The 22,969-nt window shown below is 37.4% G+C and overlaps 1 protein-coding gene across 5 annotated transcripts in view; it reads left to right on the top strand.

Moving 5' to 3' along the window:
- TPK1 (thiamin pyrophosphokinase 1) overlaps positions 1 to 22,969 on the top strand; it is a 354,991-nt gene that overhangs the window by 176,603 nt on the left and 155,419 nt on the right. For all 5 annotated transcript variants that reach the window (XM_082473895.1, XM_082473892.1, XM_082473893.1 and 2 more), the window contains one exon: positions 7,420 to 7,515. In XM_082473895.1, coding sequence (XP_082330021.1) covers positions 7,420 to 7,515 — 96 coding nt within the window. The remainder of the gene's footprint in view (positions 1 to 7,419; positions 7,516 to 22,969) is intronic.

Raw genomic sequence — 22,969 nt, 5'->3', positions numbered from 1 at the left:
GGTATTCCTTCCTTTGTTCTTTTCTTGCAGAGCTTGATCGAAACAATGTTATCATAATTTTCCTCCTTCTCCCTATCAATATGTAATATGTGATCTCCTGCAACCTGAAGTCTTGGTCATTCCTTCTGGGATCCCTAGGAATTAGTAGGTTCTCATGAATGTTTATATGACTCAGGTGTCTAATCCTTCTTTTAGATACTTGGTATAAAAAAGATTTATACCAAGTGCCACATGATAACTTGGTATAAAAAAGATTTCTGTGATCAATTGAGTTTATGAAATTTGACATTCTCTATGTCCCTCTTGGAAATTCACCATGCGCAGTATCATTCTAAGTAAGTCTGCCAAAATTTTAATTTTGTTTATCTTAGTGTTATGGCTTCTCAAGTGAGTTTCACCATTGAAAAACTACCCTTTACCCACTAACAGTTAAAGTAGTATATTGGTTTCCAACAGGCTAAAGTGTATTTGGATGCTTATAAGTTTGTTGTACTATTTCAGGTTTTCTCTACTTTTAAAAATTGATGAGAGAAATAATCAATATAACCTTGAAAAGAGTAATAGCTGACAATTACTTTAACGTGCTCACAATATGACCGACACTTTTATATGTACTTTCATTTATAAATTCATTTAATCCTTGCATCAAATTTTAATAGGTTGGAACTGTCACCTACATTTTACAGATGAGTATGGAAGCACAAAGAGGTTGAGTAACTTGCCCAAGCTTACACAACTAGGAAAAATGGTTTAAGCAGGCTCCAAACAGGCATTCTGGCCCCAGAATCCATGCTCTTTTCTAGCCATTATGCCATAATCCTCTAGTTGAAAGGAGGGAGTTTTCTTAAAGTAAAGTGACGATCAGTTTCACATGCTGAGGAAATCCTGTGGCCTCCTTTTCTTTGTGAGCATTCAGTTTTCCTTTTCAGGTCCTGCTTAGTTCTGAGTAATTGAACAATAAGCTCCACCACTCTTACCCTCAGTGCCCCCACTCCTACCCCACCACATCCTTGCTCTTCTGGGGAGAGTTGGCAGGGAGCGCTGATGGAGGCCAAGTCCATCCTTGGCATATTTGTAGTGGGTGTGAGGGAATGGCACCTGGACAAGACCAGATCTCTGCGTCTAGATACTTAGAGGAGTGTTATAAAATAGAAGCTTATACAAGCATCCTAGTAGAGGAAGAATCTCTGTAGCTCTTTGTTTTGAGGGTGCCCAAGACCACCTCCCCGTTCTGTAATTCACTAGAGGACTTCTCATATAGTCAGCCTCTCGCTGTCATAAATCTCAGCTGTGAGTATAGGAAGCGGAATCAGCAAAGGAAAATTCTGGAGGAATTGAGTCACCAGTTGCGAGAGCCCTTTCCCAGTGGAGTCAGGTAGGATGTGCTTAATCAAATTGTAACAAGTGTGATGTGTTGTCACCAGGGAAGCTCATTCGAGACGCAATGCCCAAAATTTTAACTGGGGGCAAAAAGAAAGCAGGTGCTTACCATAAACCACATTGTTTGTACAAATAATTTAGGCACAGTGAGCCACTGTTGGGGAAAGTTGTTTATCAGTGTAGGGAACTGTTTACCATTCAGGTGCTCCAGGTGTTAGTCCAAAGGCCAACCATGCAAGCAGGCTTTACAAAAGCATTCTTGAGCCTGCTGTGTGAAGTCTTTTGGACACCCTGTTCCACTGGGAACTCTGGCTCTGCTTTTAGGAAGGAAGCCATCATTTTGAGACCCTGTGTTGTTTTAAGATAACGTTTGACTTCTGTTAATGGAAGTGGTGGCTTTCTTGTTTCAAACGTTTAAAGTTTTCGTTCAATGACGTGTTGAAAGGAAAGGTTATTTTACAACACCCAGGGCAGTGAAGATTATAGCAGATTAGAATGTCTCTTTATGTTTGGGATTGAATGGAGAATTGCTACAAGGTTAAATTACGTTTGTTCTCTTCTTTTATACACTGTCTAGAAAAACAGAAAGAAAACACTGGATTATATTAGGCAACTTGTTACTTAGAATATTTAAGAGTTTAATCATGTGACATTCTTGCTGAAGAAATTGTTACTCGTCAGCTGTCATTTGATAATTTAAAGAAAACTTTTTAGTTTGAAAAATAGAAATGTTTTTAGAAGTCTGGTAAATAAAACTGAGGTAGTAATCTACCATAGTATGCTTTATACAACAAAGAGGAAAGTGGGAAATGGTTACTTTGTGATTACATCTCTACAGAGTAAAAAGACAATTTTCATACCTGTGTCAAGGAACATAGATCATTTAGATTTCAATCGGCTTTATGTAACTATTGTCCTTCTTAGCAAATTTGAGAACAAGTTTGGGCTAATTTTAGATCTCTATCTTTGATTATTCAGAGTATAAGTCATTTTGCTTTATGCCAGCTGTGCTCTTAATCTAGCAGGCAGTTTCTTATTTCAGAGTTCCGGTCAATTCAGTTTAATAAAAGGTTATGGAACCTCATTATTAAAAGTGTAATGTATTCAATTTTTTTAAGACTCTTGAGTATATCTCCCTAAATATTTTAAAATGTATACTAACATACAGGAAGAAAGGGTACTTCAGCAGTGGATAGGGGAAAATAAAGTGTGTGGGAGCTAGAATTTTAAGACCCCATAAAGCTCTTATTATCATTGCTTATTTTTAAAAAAAGTATCAATCTTCTAATGTGATGGGATAATAAATTGTATTTCCTCTTTCCAGAGCCAACTTGAAAGGTGGTCTTTGACATCTTCTTGCCTCCTTTTCTTTACCCTTGATTGACACCTGTTTCCCCTCTCAGAAGTGTCCGTTTCTTTCATACTGTCCTTTAACTCCTTAGTCCTCCGTTGGGTGAACCACTTCCAGTCTCAGCCCTGCTTCACACTCCAAAATTATCTTAACTTTCTTTTCCCTTCCTCTCCAATGAAAGTCATCTTTTCCTTAATGAAATTGATCTGTTTGTGATTAAGAAGGAAGTATGGCAAGTAAGTTAATTCACAGCAAGAAATTCATGATGAATTATCTTTCCTACTGTTACTTATATTTTAAAAGAAGAAATTTTTTTTCACCCTCATACACCAGTAGGAATATTCATATTTACAGCCTGCCTGGAAAGGCAGGAAACTCTGGCAACATTTACCAAGGGTTATATAAAAAAATGTTCTTATAATTTCTCCAGTAATTTCATTTTAAGAACTCAATTCTAAGAAAATAACCAGAAATAAACACTTCTATACAGAGATATTGATCAGAACAGTATGTTCAATAGCCAAAAAAAGTGAATTATGTCATGAATATAAATGATAAATATAGTGACAATATAATGAGTTGGGAAAGCAGAAAAAAGGGATGAGAAGGGTAGCTAAGCACTCACTGCCCATTTCAGATGTCTGTGGGGGCTCTGAGGGTCCCAAGCCTTGGGCTACAACGGAATCAGCATGGAGTCAGGCAGGGGTCATGTCTGTCTAAAAGCTAAAGGATTTTCAGGTATTTAAAACGGGAGAAAAGCAACTAAATAAAGGTTCAGTATAAATATAAAGGTGTTTTTCTGCTTAAACCTTCCAAATACCCAAAGTTTAATTAAGCAGGGTTGAGTACAAAGCATGGTAGGTTACGAGTATGGGCTTCAGATGACATACTATGTCCTAAATCAGCTGTGTGACTTTGGGCAGGTTATTTAATCTCTCTAAACTTCAGTTTACGCATCTTAAAATGTGATAATTACATTTACCTTGTAAGGTTGCCTTAGAGATTCAAGAACATAATTCATATAAAGTGACTCATATCTCATATAACAAGATGTGTACTCAAATGTTACTTTTTATTATCATTATTGATTTAGTGAGGAAGATAGTTAATTATCAACAGATCACAATTTTAAGATTCTAATTTTAAGATACTTTTGAGGTTATCTGATTTTTCAGAAAATTAAGTTATATGTTGTTAGGAAAATAATCTGTTGAAAAGCATTTTAGATTTTGTAGCTACAGACATATTGTATTTAATTCTGCTAGGTGAGAAACTATATGCAAGTCACTCCACATAAATGTTCAGAATTGGTGTGCATGGTACCTAAAAGGAAATAACACTTCTAAACTCTTAACCTTATAAACACAGTCCGTAAAGTTACAGTAGAAGTCTCAGAGCCCCATAAAATTTTTGCAGGATAATTTTCACAAGTCCTTTCTTGTCCTGGCTAGATGGATAGGCACTAAATGACTTATCCTAAAATGAATAAGCTAATAGCAAGTTTGGGAATGCTTTCACTGGACTTGCCTCTTGTTTTAAGGAGGCCAAGTCTCTCTCTGGATAGAGTGCATGAAATAACAACTGATATGTTGTTATAATTTTTTTCCCAAAGGATTTGTTTCCTTTCCAATTAAGGAGTTTTAAAGGAGTCAGCATAATATAACCTGATAGGTTTTACGTGTGTTAAATGTAAAAACTCATTAACCTATTTTAGTTGAATTATTGGCAAACAGTAAAATTAATTGAGAATGACAGTCTAATGGCTTTTGCATTGATCTTTTGAAATTAGGTTGATTAATGACACTCATTGTCTTGTAATGATTTCTTAGAAGTTGTCAGTGAATTCAAAAATCGTTTTATAAGCCTCCACACAAAGTTCTATGGGGAATATTAGCAATATTTTGCTTACTCTAGTGATCTTTGATGCGAGGTGGTGTGACTGTAGCATCTATGTTTCTAGAGATTGTTCGGAAGTGCTGAGGTGAGAATTTGCTTTGTGTTCATCTCTGTGCCCATTGCTTTCTGGGCATTATACAGGGCATCTCAACTGCACTGTTAGTTTGCATGCTAGGTCCATTACAGATAAGGAAAACGGAGTTCGCAGAGATTTTTTTAAAGGCCTGAAACTTTTCCCTCATATTAAATTCCTCAAACATGTACAGAGTTTGGTGGTTAAAATCACAAAAACTATTTGTGGGCTTGGAATGGTGATTGGTTGATAAACTACAGCCCACAGGCCAAATCTCGTCCGCTGTCTGCTTTTGTATAGCTGGCAACCTAAGAATGGTTTTTACAGTATTAAATGGTTGGAAAAAAATCAAAAGAATAATAATATTTCATAACGTGAAAATTACGTGAAATTCACATTTCAGTTTTTTTGGAACATAGCCATTCCTACTCATTTTTTTTTGTCTGTAGATGTTTCCATGATACAAAGGGAGAGCTGAGTAGTTGGGACAGAGGCCCTTTGGCCTGCAAAGCCTAAAAGAATTACTGTCTGGCCCTTTACAGAAAAACTTCGCTGATGCCTGGTCTAGAGTGGTAATTTATCTCTGGCTTTTATAAATGACTTTATTCATTATTGAATGCTTACTACTTGCCGTGTCCTGTGTTGGATTCTTGTATGCAGATGCAATAATGAACAAAGGGACATTGTGGGAACCTTCATGGAGCTTACAGCTTAAAGCTAATGTTTTAATAGTCATAAGGTAGATGTAATAATACAATTATTTGGTAATTAATAAAATATTGTAATATTCATAAGGTAGACTATTAATAATTCAAATAATAATAAAATTATTTGGTTAACTAATCTAATAATAAAATTATTTGGTTAATCTGAGTATTTACTATAACCCTTACTTGAACCTTTTTTCTTTTTAAAATATACCACACTGAACATAAGCCTTTGCTTTTTAGATGACTTGTGATTTTACTGAGATTAGGATCATATATTATGAGCATATATTTTTGTGTTTGCTATAACTATAGATGCCGGCACTATTGGAAATTAACTTGAACTATTACCATTCCAGGGCATGTTCTGAAAACTGTTTTTTGCTAAATTTTACTAAGTTCCTGATATCAGTTTTTTTCCTTGTCATTTTTCTTTCTATTGAGAAATAATGACTCATTAAAAACTGTGAATTATTTATGTAGTACTTTATACTGCTATATTTGTTAAGCCTCAGTGGTACATTTGTATTTCACTTTACCTGATTGGATGTTCACTTTGTTAACATTAATGTATTGTTGCATTTTAGTTTATGTAATTGTATATGAAGCACTAATATTTGTCACCATTTTAAGAATCTGTATTAATCATACTTTAAAATAAGTGTTACATAGTTTCCTAATGGCAGCAGGTAGCATAATGCCTGAAAAAATAATGTCATTGTTGCTTTTCTGAGTCAGACTCATAGTCTGATTTATCCACATTAATATTTCAGAGAAACGTACCATTAGTCCCATGAGGAGAGAAATGGTTTTAATCCATCCATCATTTATCTATCCATCAAACTTCTATAGACTGCTTGGTATGTGCTGGTATTGTCTTAGCAACTGGAATGCAGTGGTCAGTTTCCCTGTACTCAAGGAGCAGTGAGTCTTCTCTTACCCGAAGATCCTGTGATCCCAAAGCTATAGGCAAGGATTTGCCAGACATGAATTTTTGCCTGTGTGTGTGTGTGTGTGTGTGTGTGTGTGTGTGTGTGTGTGTGTGTGTGCGATTTGTTCCACTTTGGTTAATTTGCTCCGTTGGTTAATTTAGTTAATTTGCTTTCTCTCATCCTTGAAAACTCTTCGAATGGCAACTTAATATACTAGATTATATTTAACTTTCACTTACTCGCCTGTTTGTCAGAGACCTTGCATTGTTTTATTCCTGAATTAAGAAGTCAGAAGTCCCCTCGTGCTCTGGTTTTACATACCTTTGCTTCTGTAAGACATTGGAGAGAAAGGTGTCATTTCAAAAATATCGTTTCTTGCACCACCTCAGTTCACTAGTGCCAACAAGCTGGCACTTTTGTGGCACTATATTTATAAATATTTTTCAGTGTTTTTCACTAGTTATCTGTTGTAGAAAAGGCAAAGAACTTACAAATTCACTTCATTATGTCCAGAAGGTAATCCAAGAGACATATTTACACAGGCATCTCTCTTCCTGCTTCTTTTTACATGAGGATAAAAGGGGTGCTGTAAAGGAATTTTATAGGCCGTCTAACTTGATTTTACTTAAAATGTAGTTTATCATTAGTTCAGTATTAGTTTTTCTGTCGTGTGGGTAAACTTAGGAAGTCTGCTCGAAGAAACTCAAAGTTTTTTAGAAATAGTTTAATCTCAGGTGATTTCAGTGTGAATGTATTTTATAATACTTGTGCCTGAGTCCTTATGCTAATCTTGAATGTCACCACAGCAGTGATTTTTAAAGACCATTAATGTAGTATAATCTGTACTTTTTTGGGTAAAGTGATTGTCGTAATCAGATCATTATTGTGATAGTCTAACATCATTACTGAGATGTCCTGTTATGTGAAATAATAAAAATAATGAGAATGATTCTAATGATCAAGGTATAATCCAGGCATGACAGGATATGTCTGATACTTTCTCTTTACTTTTATAGCTCTTGATCTTGTTCCTAGGCTGACATCATTACTTATTCCTACCTTTTATCTTATTTAACACAGGGATGTGAAATTATTTCAACTCCTGATCAATACCATACTGACTTTACCAAGTGCCTTGAAGTGCTCCGAAATAAGATAGAAGAAAAAGGCCTACAGGTAAGATAGGCGCCTATTTGGTGGTTAAGAGTCTTATACCAAGGATGTGAAAAATCCTGTCTTTACTTATCTGAAATCATTATTTGCTTTTGTGCTGCTTATCTGGATTCCCTTGTCAGGTTTTTTCAGTATATGAATAAATCTGCACTTAGTTGTCAAAACATTAACGTGTGCACTTGAATCAGCGGTCACAGATTCCAGAACCTTACTGTGATGAGGTCCCAAAATGGGTGAAGTGGACCTTGTATAAAGCAAACAAAAGTGGCAGCTCATTCTCAGCCTAAAGGGAGTAGCTGCTTTCTATCTCAGGTTGGTTGTTGCTCTGAAGATCTGTGTGTGTTTGTGTTTGTGTGTTTATATATTATGTAGGCAAGACAAACAAACAGATATGGCCTAGATTTGGCCAACATTGCAAACTCTTATATAAACAAATAAAATATTACTGCCTTTTTTTTTTAAATGAGAGAAGAGTCTGCTGCTTTGCACATGTGGACTCTTTAAGGTGTTCAGTAGTGATTTTCACCTAGCACCCAAGTGTATAATCACATCAATTAGCTAATGCACAAATTTGTATTTTTTTTTTTTAATAAATTTATCCATTTATGTATTTTTGGCTGTGTTAGGTCTTCATTTCCGTACAAGGGCTCTCTCTAGCCGCGGCAAGCGGGGGCCACTCTTCATCACGGTGCGCGGGCCTCTCTCCATCACGGCCTCTCTTGTTGCAGAGCACAGGCTCCAGACGCGCAGGCTCAGTAGTTGTGGCTCACGGGCCCCGTTGCTCCGTGGCGTGTGGGATCCTCCCAGACCAGGGCTCGAACCCGCGTCCCCTGCATTGGCAGGCAGAATCTCAACCACTGCGCCACCAGGGAAGCCCTATATGTTTTTATATTTTACAACTTTTTTTGATACTTGTTGAAATGATATGCAAACTTTTAAAAGTCTGTTTTCTGTGAAGATCCACGAAATTAAACCTGAAGCAGTGAATGACAATTGACCATTATTTTCCTGGGAAGGGCAGGAAGGTAAGCTGAGATGCATGATCCAATGTGTCATTTTTAAACTAAGAAAACTAGGAAAACACCTTTGTACATTAGGATGGTTTTCACAGTACAAGTAACAGGAGACGTGTTTCAGCCTTTCCTCAGTAATCGAACGGGGTAGGGCCGACTTCAGACACAGCGCAGTCAGATCTCATGTCTGCTTCTTCCATTGTCTTGGCTCTGCTGTGTAAGCTTTCTCTTCAGTCTGGTTTCCCTGACTGTCTGCAATGGCTGCTTGTAGCAATTTTTTTTACACTGTTACATCTAGAGGGATTGAGGGGCAGGGTCGTCACTTCCCACCGTCATTAGACCTAAGTCCTGAAATCTCTCCATTAACCACCACTTGGTTTTGGCGAAGGATGATGAGAGTAACCTGATTGTCTTGGACTGGAGCAGGGAGTGGGGGGGTCAATCCACATGTCTCATACAGTCCAACTACACGGCTAACACACGTGTGGCGGGACGGCATAGGCAGTGGAGACGCACCCCTAATAAAAACTTACTCCTTCGCAGAAGTTATGAAAGATTTATTCTGATGTATATTTATTAAGTTGAGGCAGTAGATCCTTTTCTCCCTTTGAAGGAAAGCCTTGTTAACTACTATAATTGACAAGTAGCTCACTCTGCAAACTCAATAAATGTAATTGAACGAACATTTCTCATCTCTGTTGTAGCTTGAGCTTTACCTAATGTGCTACTTGCAGCAATCAATTGCGGTAATAATATATTTGTTTAAGGAAAACAGAAGACAACCTATTGAGAGTTATCTGCTTCATCCCGACATAGCTAATGTTGAGTTTCTTAGAAAAAAATTCTAAATCTTCACAACTGTTTGAATTTTCCTAGTACTTCCACTGAGTGTATTGAAAGCTGGGAATGAAATTATGTGAGTGTCATTTGTTGTGTTTAATTGATAGTATCTCTAATACAATATTCAGTCATTAAATCTCAAAACAAATCATTGTATCTCAAACTCAACAAGGCCAAAATCCAGAGAGAGCCTCAAACTGGGGGAAGAGGATAATCATGTGTATATAATCTGTGAAACAAATTGGACAGAGTCTTGGCCGAGCCAGTGGAGGCCCGGAGCGAGCGGACCTATTAGAGCACTCCTGCATTGGGCAGAAAGGGCCACACCCTCCTGCTCCCACCGTGCTTAGTCATAGGCCGGAGGCTGCCAGGGATGCGCATGGCCCCGGTGGCAGGGCTGTGCTGTGTCATGAAGGGGTTGCCGCTGGCCCGGGACAGCCAGCTGCCCTCCTCTCAGCCCAGTAGCCAGGTCTTTGTGGAGAGAATGGGAGCTGGGCACCTCCGTGGTTGGCGTGCTTTGGGTCCAGTGCATTCTCCAGCCTCATCTTGAGTTCCCCTTTCTCCTTGTTCCCAAAATATGCCAGATTCCCTCCTCTCCTTTGCCTTAAGGTGTTTTTTGTATATATGTTGCCCCCTCTCTGTAGAATGTTGTGGACATATTTTGACTTTTTTTGTTTTTTTTTGTATTTTTCCTTGTCTTTGCCAAGGCCATGATGGTAGAGTATGCCTGACGTCCTCAAGGAGGTCTTTCCTCCACCATAGCTCTGGGTTAGGCTCTGCGGCTCTACATTTCTATGCCTCCCTCTTTTCTCCTTTACAATACTCTGAACACTTCTAATAATTGTGTTAACTGTGTATATCTAATAGTTTGCTTAAGGCCTTTCTTCCCAGCTTGACTGTGTAGCCCATTAAGCTGGGATCAGGTCTGTCTTGTTCACAATTGTACGGTAGCAGTGTGTATAAGAGACGCTCGGGGAACTCACAGGAGAGCAGGAGATGATGCAGTCAGGGGAGAGGTTTTTTAGAGAAGGCTGAGACATGAGAAACAAATAGAAGTTAGATGGCAAAGGGGAGAAGATGGTGGCCAAGTATGGCAGTCCACAGAGAAGGTGGCTAATACTTCAGTGAACCAACAGCAGATGGTTTGAAGAGCTTTACGACAGAGAACGGTGTGGTTACTTGGTGTTTGAAGAAGCATGGTTAGGTCAACTGAATTCATTACTAACAAAACCATCCAAATTAGCTCTTGTTCAGACTGAAAAAGATGGTTATGTTAAATCTGAGGACTATCTGTGAGCTTCCACCTGACTTTATGTTTAACCTGGGAGCACGACATTGTCTTTGGTTTAACATAATAGCAGGAGAAAAGCAAGATTAGAAAGATTGGAAAGGAAAATCATAAAAGATTCCCCTCCACACATTCTCCTACCCTCAAGTGAGATCATCATGAGGGCTTTTACAAATTTCTTCCTAAAATACACATAAACTGTGTCAGAAAATCCTTTCTACTTCTCCACCTAATAAATCTTACAAAATTATCATACATTTCTTGTTTTCCACTTATTAAATTATAAATATGAATTTGTATTCAAAGTGTCTGTATTTTGTAGTAAGATCTTACCTTTTTAGCATATACTTTAAAATATTAACTATAGTGTAAATGAATTGAATTAAAGTAGTATTTAATATGTTAAGGAACCATACTGTGTAACATATTAGAACTTGATAGAATTCGGATCAGGGTCTGTCATTATCCTAAAGGAGTTTACTATCTAGAATATGAGGTTAATTATAAAAGAAAAGATTTCCCTAAATTACCTTATTTATTATTTATCTGTTTTAAACCTGCTCTTCCTCCACTTTTATTCCTCTGCAAAAAGGGTCTCTGATACATGTGACTCTTTAATGCTTTGCTTTTATGTTGCCACATTGTTTATCTGTGACTGAGTCATGAATAATAAATTTATCAGGATGCCATCCGATATGACTGAATCTTCAAAGAGCACATATATATTCTGATGCTGTAATACATGTTTGAGATCTAAACCCTGGAATTCAGTGGAAAACATTAAAAGCTATTGCTCCAAGTTTCAAAAAATGTAAGATGTACATTGTTTAGGATGAAGCAGGAAGAAATCTAGATTATAAGGCCCTAAGAATAATAGGTCTCCTGAAATACCGACTAGGGTATTTCCTAGAATTATATGGCAATAGAATCAGTTACTTCAGTGTCTGATGTTTTAAACAGACTTTATATTGGACAAAATTTGGGCAGAAAAGTTGATGTTAATTTCAAACTGTATATTGTATAGATTTAAACTCATACTAGTTTTATTTGCTAAAACCTCAATACATTTTAGCCCATTTATACTGTGTTATTTTTTTGTAAGCAGTTTTTTAATCAAATGATGCAGGATGCTGAGTATTATATAAATAAGAGCAAATGTGTAAGTTTTATACACACAGACAAATATTAATGACTACAAATTAAATATCACTTAAAGACTGTAGGATTGATCAATTAACCCAAGAGGACAGAGTAGAAAGACCTTGAGTTCACCTCCTCTCAGGGGCACACCAAAATTACAACTATTTACAGAACAGCTATCAGAGAAATAGATTGAAACCTACCAGAAAAGATCTTATACAATAAAGCCATAAAGAAGGAACCCTAACAAGATGGGTAGGAGGGGCGGAGTCATGGTATAGTCAAGACTCTTACCCCCAGGTGGGTGACCCACAAATGGGAGAATAATTACAACTACAGAGGTTCTCCCCAAGGAGCCAAGGGGTCTGAGCCCCACACCGGGCTCCTCATCCCGGGGATCCTGTCCCCAGAAGATGAGCCCCCAGGACTTTTGGCTTCAACGGCCTGCGGGGCTTACTTTCAGGAGACCAAAAGGACCAAGTGGGGAGATAGAGACTCCATTCTCAAAGGCACGCAGGGGAGAAGCAGTAATTTGAAAGGCGTCTGGGTCAGACCTACCTGCTGATCTTGGAGAGTTTTAGACTATTTATATCTACTGATTATCAGTATTGGACATGATTGGTTTGTAATGGACTAATGACTTTTTTATGTTCATACTAAATATCTGTTGCTGCTCATCAAATTTAAGACTGACTGTATCTGATTGGACTAATTACTTTATCAATATAATAAGATATCCCTAGGGTTGCTGGAAGAACTATGATAGTGAGAACTATGATAGTGTGAGAAGTATTTTCCAAGGTACTCTGATGTCTTCAATAAAGTCCGCTCTGATGAGCTGGTATCTTTGGCAAGATTCCAGTCTTATCTAAAGCAAAACTTAATAAATCTGTTGTGTGTGTACACATGTGTTCTGGAAAGGAATAAATACTATCTTTACATTAGAGAAACCTAGCAGATACCACCTTAATCAAGGAATCATAATTAACATCATCAGTGATAATTCATGTTAGTAATCCACGCCCGTCTCTCTAGGTATAGGGTGAGAAGGGCACTTGTGGTGTACTTCCCTAAAACCCGTAATCTCAGTTTAATCTTTGAAAAAAATCAGAGAAACCCAAATTGAAGATCATTCTACAAAATACCTGACCGCTATTTTCAAGGTCATGAAAGACAAGGAAAGACTGAGAAACGGTCACAGAGCAGAGGAGATGAGAGAGACATGAAAACTAAATGCAGTGGGGTGAAATGTGAATCAAGTCCAGAGTTTCATTAATAGTTGTGCCCCAGTGTCAATCTTAGTTGTGACAAATGTGCCATGTTTATGTAAGATGTTAACATCACTGGGAACTGGGTGAAGTGTGTACTCGCTGAAGTATCTTCACGACTTTTTACTAAATCTCAAGTTATTTCAAAATAAAACATTTATTTGAAAAAGTATGTCCAGTGTTGCAAATATGCTCTAACAGTGGAACGGTGTCATCTTTCTGTGCCATGACTTATAGTAATATAGAATAAAAAGCAAGTACTCCAATCGATAACTTTTTGTGGACTCTCTCAATTTTAAAATGTTTCCTCAAAAAGTTTCAAACTGTAAGACTCTGCTGCATGTTTAGGCAACTGTTGTACATGAAAACTATGCCTGCTTGAAAATCTTCACTAGATATTTGATGGTGTTTAAACTACACGACAGGCCAGATCCTCTCAACTTCCACAGGTTCCCTGGAGATCAAAGTATGGTAGGACTCAGTCAAGGATATGATTTTATCAGGACTGGCTCTCGAAGGAGTAACCCTGTTTATTCCTGCATTCCCTCCTGACCTGTCGAAGTCCTGTGGTCTCCATCCCCACCTCCATTTTCTCCCTGGCTCTTCTTATATTGATATTCTGTCATACCTGCCTTTTACTTTTATCTTGTTTCCCTGGGCTTCAGTTATCATTCTGTGCCATTAACTCTATATCTTATATCTCTAATCCTGAACTCCAAAGCCCTATTTCTAACCACTAACTGGAAGGCCAGAGGAACTTCATTTCAGTGTAAACCAAAATTCATCATCTTTCTCACAAAATCTCATTTTCTCTTTCTTTTCTGTCTCATTCAATGGCACTACCATCCATCCACCTGGCAGAAACCTGAGAGTAACCTTATATTTTACTATCCCTGTACCATCCCTCAATGGCTGGTCACAGTTGCTTTAATCCTACAAGTATCTCCTGTGCCCACTTTGTTCTTTCCAATCTTACTGGTACTCTCTTAGTTCAGACCTTTATCATTTCTTACCCGTGTTATTTTACTAGCCTTCTGTTTGCCCCCTTCACTCCATTCCCTTACTAAAATTTATATCCTCTGTCTTAGATGGACATCTGCTTTAAATCTTTTCTTTTCTCCCAGTTACTTATTCAATAAATACTTGTTCAATGAATAAATTTATTTCCAATAACATCAAGGCAGATTCCAAAGGATATCCTGGCAAACCTTAGCTGGCATGTATCCTCTGTGAAAGAATCTTCTTAGTAGCATTTCCTACTAATTCTCCCACGACACATGTGACATGTGTCCAGATTCCTTACACTGCTTGCTGTCTGTACCAACTGTAGGAATGAATATGCTTATTATGAAAAGAATTAGTCTCCAACACATTGTAATTAGAGGTTAGGTGCTCAGATGCTTGGGTTTTGCTGACATTCTTTCAGCTGCATGACTACAGAAAGCTCTTTAACTTCTTTAAGACTCATCTTTCTCATCTGGAAAGTCAGAATAATAATCTACACGTACCAGCGAGTTATGAGGCAAAGCATTTACTGCAGTGCCTGCCACATATGAAGTCCTTCATAAAAATATAATAGTAGCAGTGGTGGTATTAATAGTCATATATTTTTGTGCACTTTAGCTTTTGTGATCTCATAACATTTTATATAATTTCCTTTGCATAATATATATATTTACAGAATATAAATATAAATTTTATATAAATAAAATATAAAATACTGTATTTTATAGATATATTTTATAAAATATATTTATATATTCTATTTAATTTTATAAAATATATTTTATATGTAATATAGTTATATATGATATTTATTTTATAAAGCATATACCTTAATATATTTATCTTATAAAAATTATGAATATAAATAAGATCTTTTATAAAATATATATAGTGATCTTTTGATTTTATAATAAATTTCATGGACCAATATGATATTCGAATTAGATAATGTTTTTAGGGATCAGACTAATTACAGTTTATAGCCCAGTTTCATGGACTCATCATTTCTTTTTTTTTTAAGTGAAAATAATTTTTTTTAATTGAGGTATAATTGACGTACAACATTATATTAGTTTCAGGTGTACAGCATAATGATTCAATATTTGTATAAATTGTGAAATCATCACCACAGTAAGTCTAGTTAACATTCTAGCATTGTTTCTTTTGGACATATTCTAATTTTACAAGATCTCCTTTAATATCAGACACTTGAATTAAACAGAGGGCTCCTCCCATGTTGCAGTGTTTCCTAGGGGAGGTCTTCAATGTCCCCTTTTCCCAGGGGACCAGTGAGAATGGGATCTATATGTTTAGTGATGGGATCCCTCAGCAGGCGAGTTGCACAGCGCCGCTGACCACTGTGTGTCTCGTGCCTGGATGGAGAGAGAAGAGGAGAGGTGTGCCCCAGCTTCTCCCATGCTACGGGGGACCTTGTGTGCCTTGTGCTCGCTGGGGGATGTGTTACCCAAGGTAAGTCAAAAGTTCCCTTCAGAGTTCCACGGGCAGACTTTCTCCCCTTAGGTACACTGTGGAAGCTCCCGGGGGTCATCTTCCGATCAGCCTAACAAACTTTTACGTAGTATGTGTCTGTTAAGACATCATGCTAGGATTTGGTGACCAAATCCATGGCCTCAGATAGACTCCAGTCTAATAGAGGAAACAGATACATGAGTAACCAGAGAACAATTCAGACTATCGTAGATGCTGTGACTTGCCTCTTCAGGATAGATTCAACTTCTTAAAAAACGGATTGTTTATATAGAACGCTTCTCTACTTCCTCTTTTAATTTTACATTTAAGAACATAGAATAATAAGATTTTTTTTTTCTAATGAAATTGCGCTCATATCTGTGAGGCCTTCCACGACCACCCGGTTTAGATAGCACCCCTCACCCCTCCTCCTGTTACGTCCCTCAGTTCAGCAGGCCTCTACCCTTCCCTGCTCAGCTTTCCCCATTCTACTTGCCACCGTCAGACATATTTAGGGTATTTATTTCTGTTACATGTTCACGCACTGGAATGTAAAAGTTCATGTGGGCAGGGAATTGTGCATGTTTGTTCTCTGCTGTATCCCGAGCATCTAAAACAATACCTGGCAGTCCATAAATGTTTATCGAATGAATATATACATATATGGAAGAATCTTTTTTTTAGCAAGAACTTTTTATCAAATGTTGGTTAACTTTATTCAGTAATCTGCTTTAACTTTAACAAGACTTATTCCACTGCCCTAGCTCTTGTCCCGTAATAATTGGACACTTTTTGGTTTTGGCCAGTACTTGGAGATATCCACTATTATTCGGTCATACACACATCTTTAGTTTTTCTCTTCATTTTACGGGGAAGGGAAGGGGATGTGTGCGGTGTGTAATTAAAAATGGTACATATAGTATCTTTATTTCATTAATTGGTATTTTATAATACTTCTGGGACCTGCTTCATTTTACCAGCCTAAGTTACTTGAAAAAGTTGAGAGCTAACAAATGAGAATGCATAGAGATTGTCTCATAAGCAATTACCATTGTGAACTTGACAAGAATAAATCTTGCCAACTTCCTTGAATTGATACTGAAAGCAATACCATACAGTTTCAACATCAGCTCTGTAGCTCAGGCATTGTAAGGCTTTTATGACAAGTTTTTCTATCAATACCTTTGTTCCTGTACTTATCTACCTAAAAGGAATGTTGTAAGCTTAAATTGGTAATTTTTGTGAAATTCTAGAAGGCATCATGTCACATACACACACACACACACACACACACACACACATAAATACACATTCAGCTATACATCGGTATGTCTACACAGACCACCTTTTGATTTTTAGTATATGACCAGCATGGCTATCTTTGTCGAGTGACAAAGTAACTGCTTATACCTTCCGGTTCTGGAACAAATGAGGTGCAAGCTAAGTATCAGATGAGGAAGCAAGGAGAAGAAAAATTTCTGGGCATCAAATGAACTAGCAGGCTGCTTCCTAGATCATTTTGGAAAAGCCTTCAAAAGAGAAATTCCCATCTCTGATTTTCCTTTTCTTAGAGACCAGCAATCTTTTTTACAGTGCTGTGCAACAAGAGAAAATAGATATTCGCCGTGCTTCGGAGTGACTCAGGAGGTGCTGCTATGGATATAAAAAGCTAACTGCCTCAGAGGCTGTGGCAGCCTAATCCGTCCCTGCCAGAGGAGAGAAGCGTGTTTCATAGGCCCCGGGACAAGGGTTAAGTTTATCTGCTTAGCAGGAATCTCGGCTGGATGACTCACTTACCAGACAAAATTTCTTATTAATGCAGAGAATTACAGATAGGGTTGATGTGGTGCTCCTTTGCAGGAGAACACCGACCTAATGTGAAAAGGACTATTTTATTTAAAGTTACTGCATTGTGCAGAGGCAGAACCTACAGATGGAGGAGGAAACTATATCTTGAGAACTTCTGTAATAATAATGCACTTATATTGGAACATCCTGAAATTGCTTAGTAGATTATAAAATTTCTTCTTCTGTGTATACGTTAGCCAAACATATGTAGTAGTGCCTACACTCATAATTATGATTGTCCACAATGATAGTATCTATAGTTTAAAAAAATGATTTGGTTATAGTGTGTCATGATCGAAGAACTGAAATGATGTTACTACTTATCACAGGGATGTACACAGCATATTGATATATTTTCAGTGGTACTTAATCAGGAGAAGAGATATATACATAGAAACACATTCTTCTTTGTGTTAGGTGATAAGCCTAGGTATCTTGGAAAGTTCCATTTAAATCAGAGAATATGGAATCCCATAGCATTCACTCTCCATCCTTCTCCTCTCTTTGTAGCTGGAAGTAGAAAGTGTCTTTCTATTTCCATGACCGTCTCTTTTCCCAGTATTTCTGCTTAGCATTCCATAGTCAACATGCTGGTCCTTAACAGGTGCCTAGAGTAGAAGTAAGATAATATCAGCTTCTTTTCTGGATCCACTAGGAACCTTACCTTCTCAACACATATGTGACTGTATGTACTTTGCATATGAACAGCTGTGTCAAAATATTTTGAAACACATTAGGAAGTAGGAATATCTGAATTCAAAGTTACATTTTTAAATTACATTTTAATTCTATTTCCTCATCCATTTCTACTAGAGATTTTAGATGCCTGTAAAATTGACCCTAAAGATTCTGATTTTCTAAAGCATCCATATAAATAAAGGAAATTATTTCAGAAAGAGGAAATTATCGTTGAACAAACATTTTCTCCCAGATTGCACTCAGTTTACTGTGATGTTTATGGAGATGGAATACATTTAGCAAAATATCAATAGCAAGGAGCATCACTTCTACCTTAAAGTCAACCTGAGGATGATCAGGTGATCAGCTATTTTGTATACGTGTATTCGCCGAAGCAAACTTATTACACTGCAAGAAATAAGCTTTACGTAATTAATGTCACTGCAGTAACAGTTTTAACATTCTCATTTGGCATTATAAAGCGGTCCAGTGCATATTCAGAAACCAGTGTTAATGACCAAGTGCGAAATTTGCAATCAAAATGTCTCTATTCTCCCAGAAGTTGGAAAGGGGATAATTAACATAAACTATTTATATTGCACCAGATTGCAAAATCTAAGCATTGCACTACAGCAAGCCTGATAGCCACCTGTTATAAACTGGTCAATAAAAACTGAGGAGAGTTTTATACCCCTAAACTTTGGGAAAATAATGCGCCCAAAGTACTACAAATAGCCAAATCCAATCCATCCAGACATGGAAACCAAGAGTTTCATTTATCATTTTAGACAAGAATATGCAGCTAAGACTTATTTTATGGCTGAAGCAAAAGCAAGAAATATTGTTTGGAGAAAACAAATCATGATGATGCAAGATAGGGTAATAGCTATTAAAAAATGATCACAAGTACAGAAGTACTCATCTTCTGGGAACAAAGTGTCTCTTACCAAAAGTCATTCAGTTGGCAGAGGTTTTGAAAATTGTCTATTTTCAACTTGCTCAGTGGTGGGAATGAAAGAGGATGAATGAGGGATGAAAGAAAGAGGATGTGGGTTTCAGGTTCTGGTACCTCATAACCCATTTTCCACGGAATGGGAGGAATGACTGCTTAGTGCTCTTCCAAATATTCAACTTTAGAAGGCCATCATGTATGTTATAGAAATTTTAGCCAGAGTGAAAGAAAAATATCTGGTGCTTTTTGAGTAGGATGATCAGGAATGCAGATTTGAATCTTTTTCATTCATCTGCCAAGCAATCATTTAGCTTCGAATGGACGACATTTACACAAACTGTAATATCCTTTCAAACTCTACTTCCAAATAGCTAATGGTTTCTGAATATGATATAGGTCATACTTTGAGTTTTAATTTTGCACTAAATACCAGCTGTGTTGACGATGCTGTGCTAGGTATTTTGGGATTTCTAAACCACAAATAATACATCTTTCCGATTCTCAAGACCCCCGATGGTATGAGAGGTTTGGAGACCATAATTGCCTCCAGTAGATTTATAATATCCATACTATTTATACACACCATGATTTTATGTAACTTTACTTACTCTTAAATATATTCCTGACTCTTCAAAGAATTTAATTTTCGGCAGAGATAATAGAATAAAATCATGTTAAAAAAAAGCACAAGTATGTGTTTTATTTATTCTATTCAACTCTTCTTGGCACTCACTTTCTGATATAGAGAAATGTAAATACATGCAAATTTGCTCTTGCCATCACTTTGTGTATTTACATGGAAGGAAAAATAACACATTTCCACATATATATATATATATCACATTCTGCTTTTTGTTTATATGGAAAAAAATGTCCCATACCCAGGGGTCTCATTGATATGGTTTCAGAACCAATAGGCCAGTTAATCATGGAAATATTAGTACTCAGGACAGATCTGTGAGGAAAGACAACACTGTTATTACAACCAGGCTTGAAATATTTAACTAAAAAATGCAAAGCCTAGAGTAAATCAGAAAAGCATTTCATTATTCTGGGAATGAACTCAGTCATTGTCCTATACTCTGTCATGACCAGGGCATCTGAAATTAAAGTGTTTTCGGGGATTCCAGACAGCAGTATGAAAAAGCAAAGGAAAGTCACTGTGTGCAGTAAGATTTCTAAGGAGTAGAACTGGTCACAGCAGTCATCAGTGCTAGAAAGATTGTTTGGGGTCACATAGGAAGGATCTTTTAATCTCTAGGTAAAGAATTTGAATTTTGATTTACAGGTGATGTTAATCTGTTAGAGAATTTTGAATGAAAAGTCATAATGTAATTTAGAAAATTAGTGTAATGGTTGTGTGCAAGCTGAATTGAAGGATGGAAGTTCTAATGATAGTTAAAAAAAAAAAAAGAACCAATTACAGGCTTCTTGAAGGATAACTCTTTTTTAAAAAATATTTATTTATTTATTTGGTTGCACCAGGTTTTAGTTGCGGCAGGTGGGCTCCTTAGTGCGGCTCCAGGGCTCCTCAGTCGTGACATGTGAACTCTTAGTTGCAGCATGCATTTGGGATCTAGTTCCCTGACCAGGGATCGAACCCAGGTCCCCTGCCTTGGGATTGCAGAGTCTCATCCACTGCGCCACCAGGGAAGTCCCTTGAAGGATAACTCTTTAGTCAACTTTTCCATCAAGAATTTGAGAAATAAATAAGGACCTTAGAAAATAGACTTGAACTGTGTGCCCAGTGATGATGGGTCTTGTTTGCCAGAGTTAAAGCATGGAAACCGTTACCATTCAGCTAACAAACGTCTGTTACATATTTACCAGCCACTCTGCTACATGTTGTATCAGTAGGTTGAAAGGTGCAAACTGAATGAGACAGGTTATCTGACTCTTAGAATTCATGGCCTTGGAAGTGAATGCCCTTGTAAGCAGGATAGGACAGGTGAGAAGCCCCTTGGAAGTGGACCTTCTCCAGCCTGAACCCTCCTTGTGCAGGTGGTAACTCAGCTGCATCTGGAAGATAGATTAGGAACTAACCAGAATCAGGGGAGTGTTTTGTTCTGAGTATTCAAGGTCAAAGGTAAAACTCTCAGGTTTGGGATGTCAAAGGGTAGGCAATACCGAAAGTCCTAATCACACGTGAACACTTGCACTGTTTGCATGTGTTTCCTTTAACAAGCTAACAGAATGCACTAGTAGGGAGGGGCCTGCCTTTTGGGGTGGGCCTGTCTCTCCTGGCCTCCTCTGCTGCTGACTTGGTGCCAGTGTGTCAGGGACCTCTGGCAGCAAGACTTTCTTCCAGTCTGTACAAGCGGAACTCCCCAGAGAGGTACAGGGACATAATAAGCTCCTGATGGTCAGTGAGGGTATGAGCTGCCTGAGCTTTTATGCTAAAACTTTTACTGGGGGATTATGGCTTCAGTCAGGAGTCTTAGCATAGATCCTTTTCATCACCTTCACAGTTTTCTGTCGAATGCAAACAAGCTTGTATACATTGCTCACTTTTCAGGTATAAATATGTCCCTGCCTCTGCTTTTTTACTTTTTAAGCTTTTCTCTCAATAACATGTTGAAAAACAAGTTTTGTGGTAAACATGTTTATGACGTTTCTTAATAATGTATTTGCAGTTTGGCAAAATTGGATGAAAATGCTCTGTCCAAACAAGTTTGGTTTTCTTTTCTTTTTCGGAGGTGGAGGTAGGCATCTTTGGAAATACTTTACAAGGAAGGGTGGGGAAAGGGGATAGTTCAGACACTGAGGTTTGAAATCTTGTGATGTGTTCTGAGAACTAAAGTATTTCTAGAACATAAATGGTGTGGGAGTGGCAGATGTAACTTAGGAGTCAGTATAGGAGGAGATTGGACTTTTATCTTGTAGGTTCTGGAAAGCCAGTACTGAAACAGAACATTGGCATGATCAGATTTGAGATGTAGCAAGCTTTCTCGCATAATCAGGTAGAAAACTACTTGGTTATAGAAGGCCAGGCAGGAGGCCAGTGGCGTTATCCAGGGGAGAAGGATGATGCCTGAGTTAAGGCTGCAGCAGGGAGGATAGAGAACAAATTATTTGAGAAAAATCGGGAGTCTCGTTATCTTGCCATTGCAAGAGGCATTATTTCTTTCTCACCCAAACAGGTTTGCATTAAACTGTGACTCATTGGGCCTTGTTGAAATTTAAATGGGATCCCTGTAGTATTGTTTCCACAGGCTGCCAAGATCCAGCCAGGTATATTCTGTGTTTGTCAGTACAGTATATTCTGATACCATAAAACCTGAGGTCTTTAATTTCTCTGGTGTTTCATTGTACTTCACATCAATCACTGGAATTATTTTATAGGCTTATTGAAACATATTTTGATATTGCTGGGTTGTTGGCAGTTTATTGTTTTTCCTCTATCTTGATCCCATGATTTCCTTCATAGCCTGCATTGGGTCTTCCATCTTTAAATTAGAGCATCACACAGTTGGACCAGAGAATTTCACTTCTGTGTAAGCCTAACTGTTGTACAGTAAAGATCTTTGAAGGTTAAGGGAAGCTTAAGAATAATGTCTAAATTTTTTGAGACCCTAGAGTTTAATTCTGTTAAGTTGGTTATGTTAATGTTACTTGTAATTCTCAAAGAGTAGGGTAAACGCGTGTCTTGGTTTACATGGGATAGCCCTGGTTTATGCATGTATTCTTGGTGTAATTATTTATAATGTCCCCCTTTTACTTTCAAGAGTGTCTCAGCTTGTACATTAAATTGTATGGTCATCCTATCAGGGAGAACCACAAAGAAATTGCCCATTTATGCATCTCCAGAATTAAGTTTATGGAAAGTCAATGCAATTAAAATATGCTGACAGCCACTGTCCCTGCTGTAGACTTCGTGCATGCTGTATCTAAGTCTTTTTGAGGACAAATGGAGAAAAACATGTCATTTGTTTATCAAAAAGGTTTTTACTGCTAT

Source organism: Balaenoptera physalus, assembly GCF_965194825.1.
Source record: "Balaenoptera physalus genome assembly, chromosome: 8".
NCBI classification, from domain to species: Eukaryota; Metazoa; Chordata; class Mammalia; order Artiodactyla; family Balaenopteridae; genus Balaenoptera; species Balaenoptera physalus.
The sequence above is the reverse complement of the archived record's forward strand: the minus strand, read 5'-3'. Positions and strand labels throughout refer to the sequence as shown.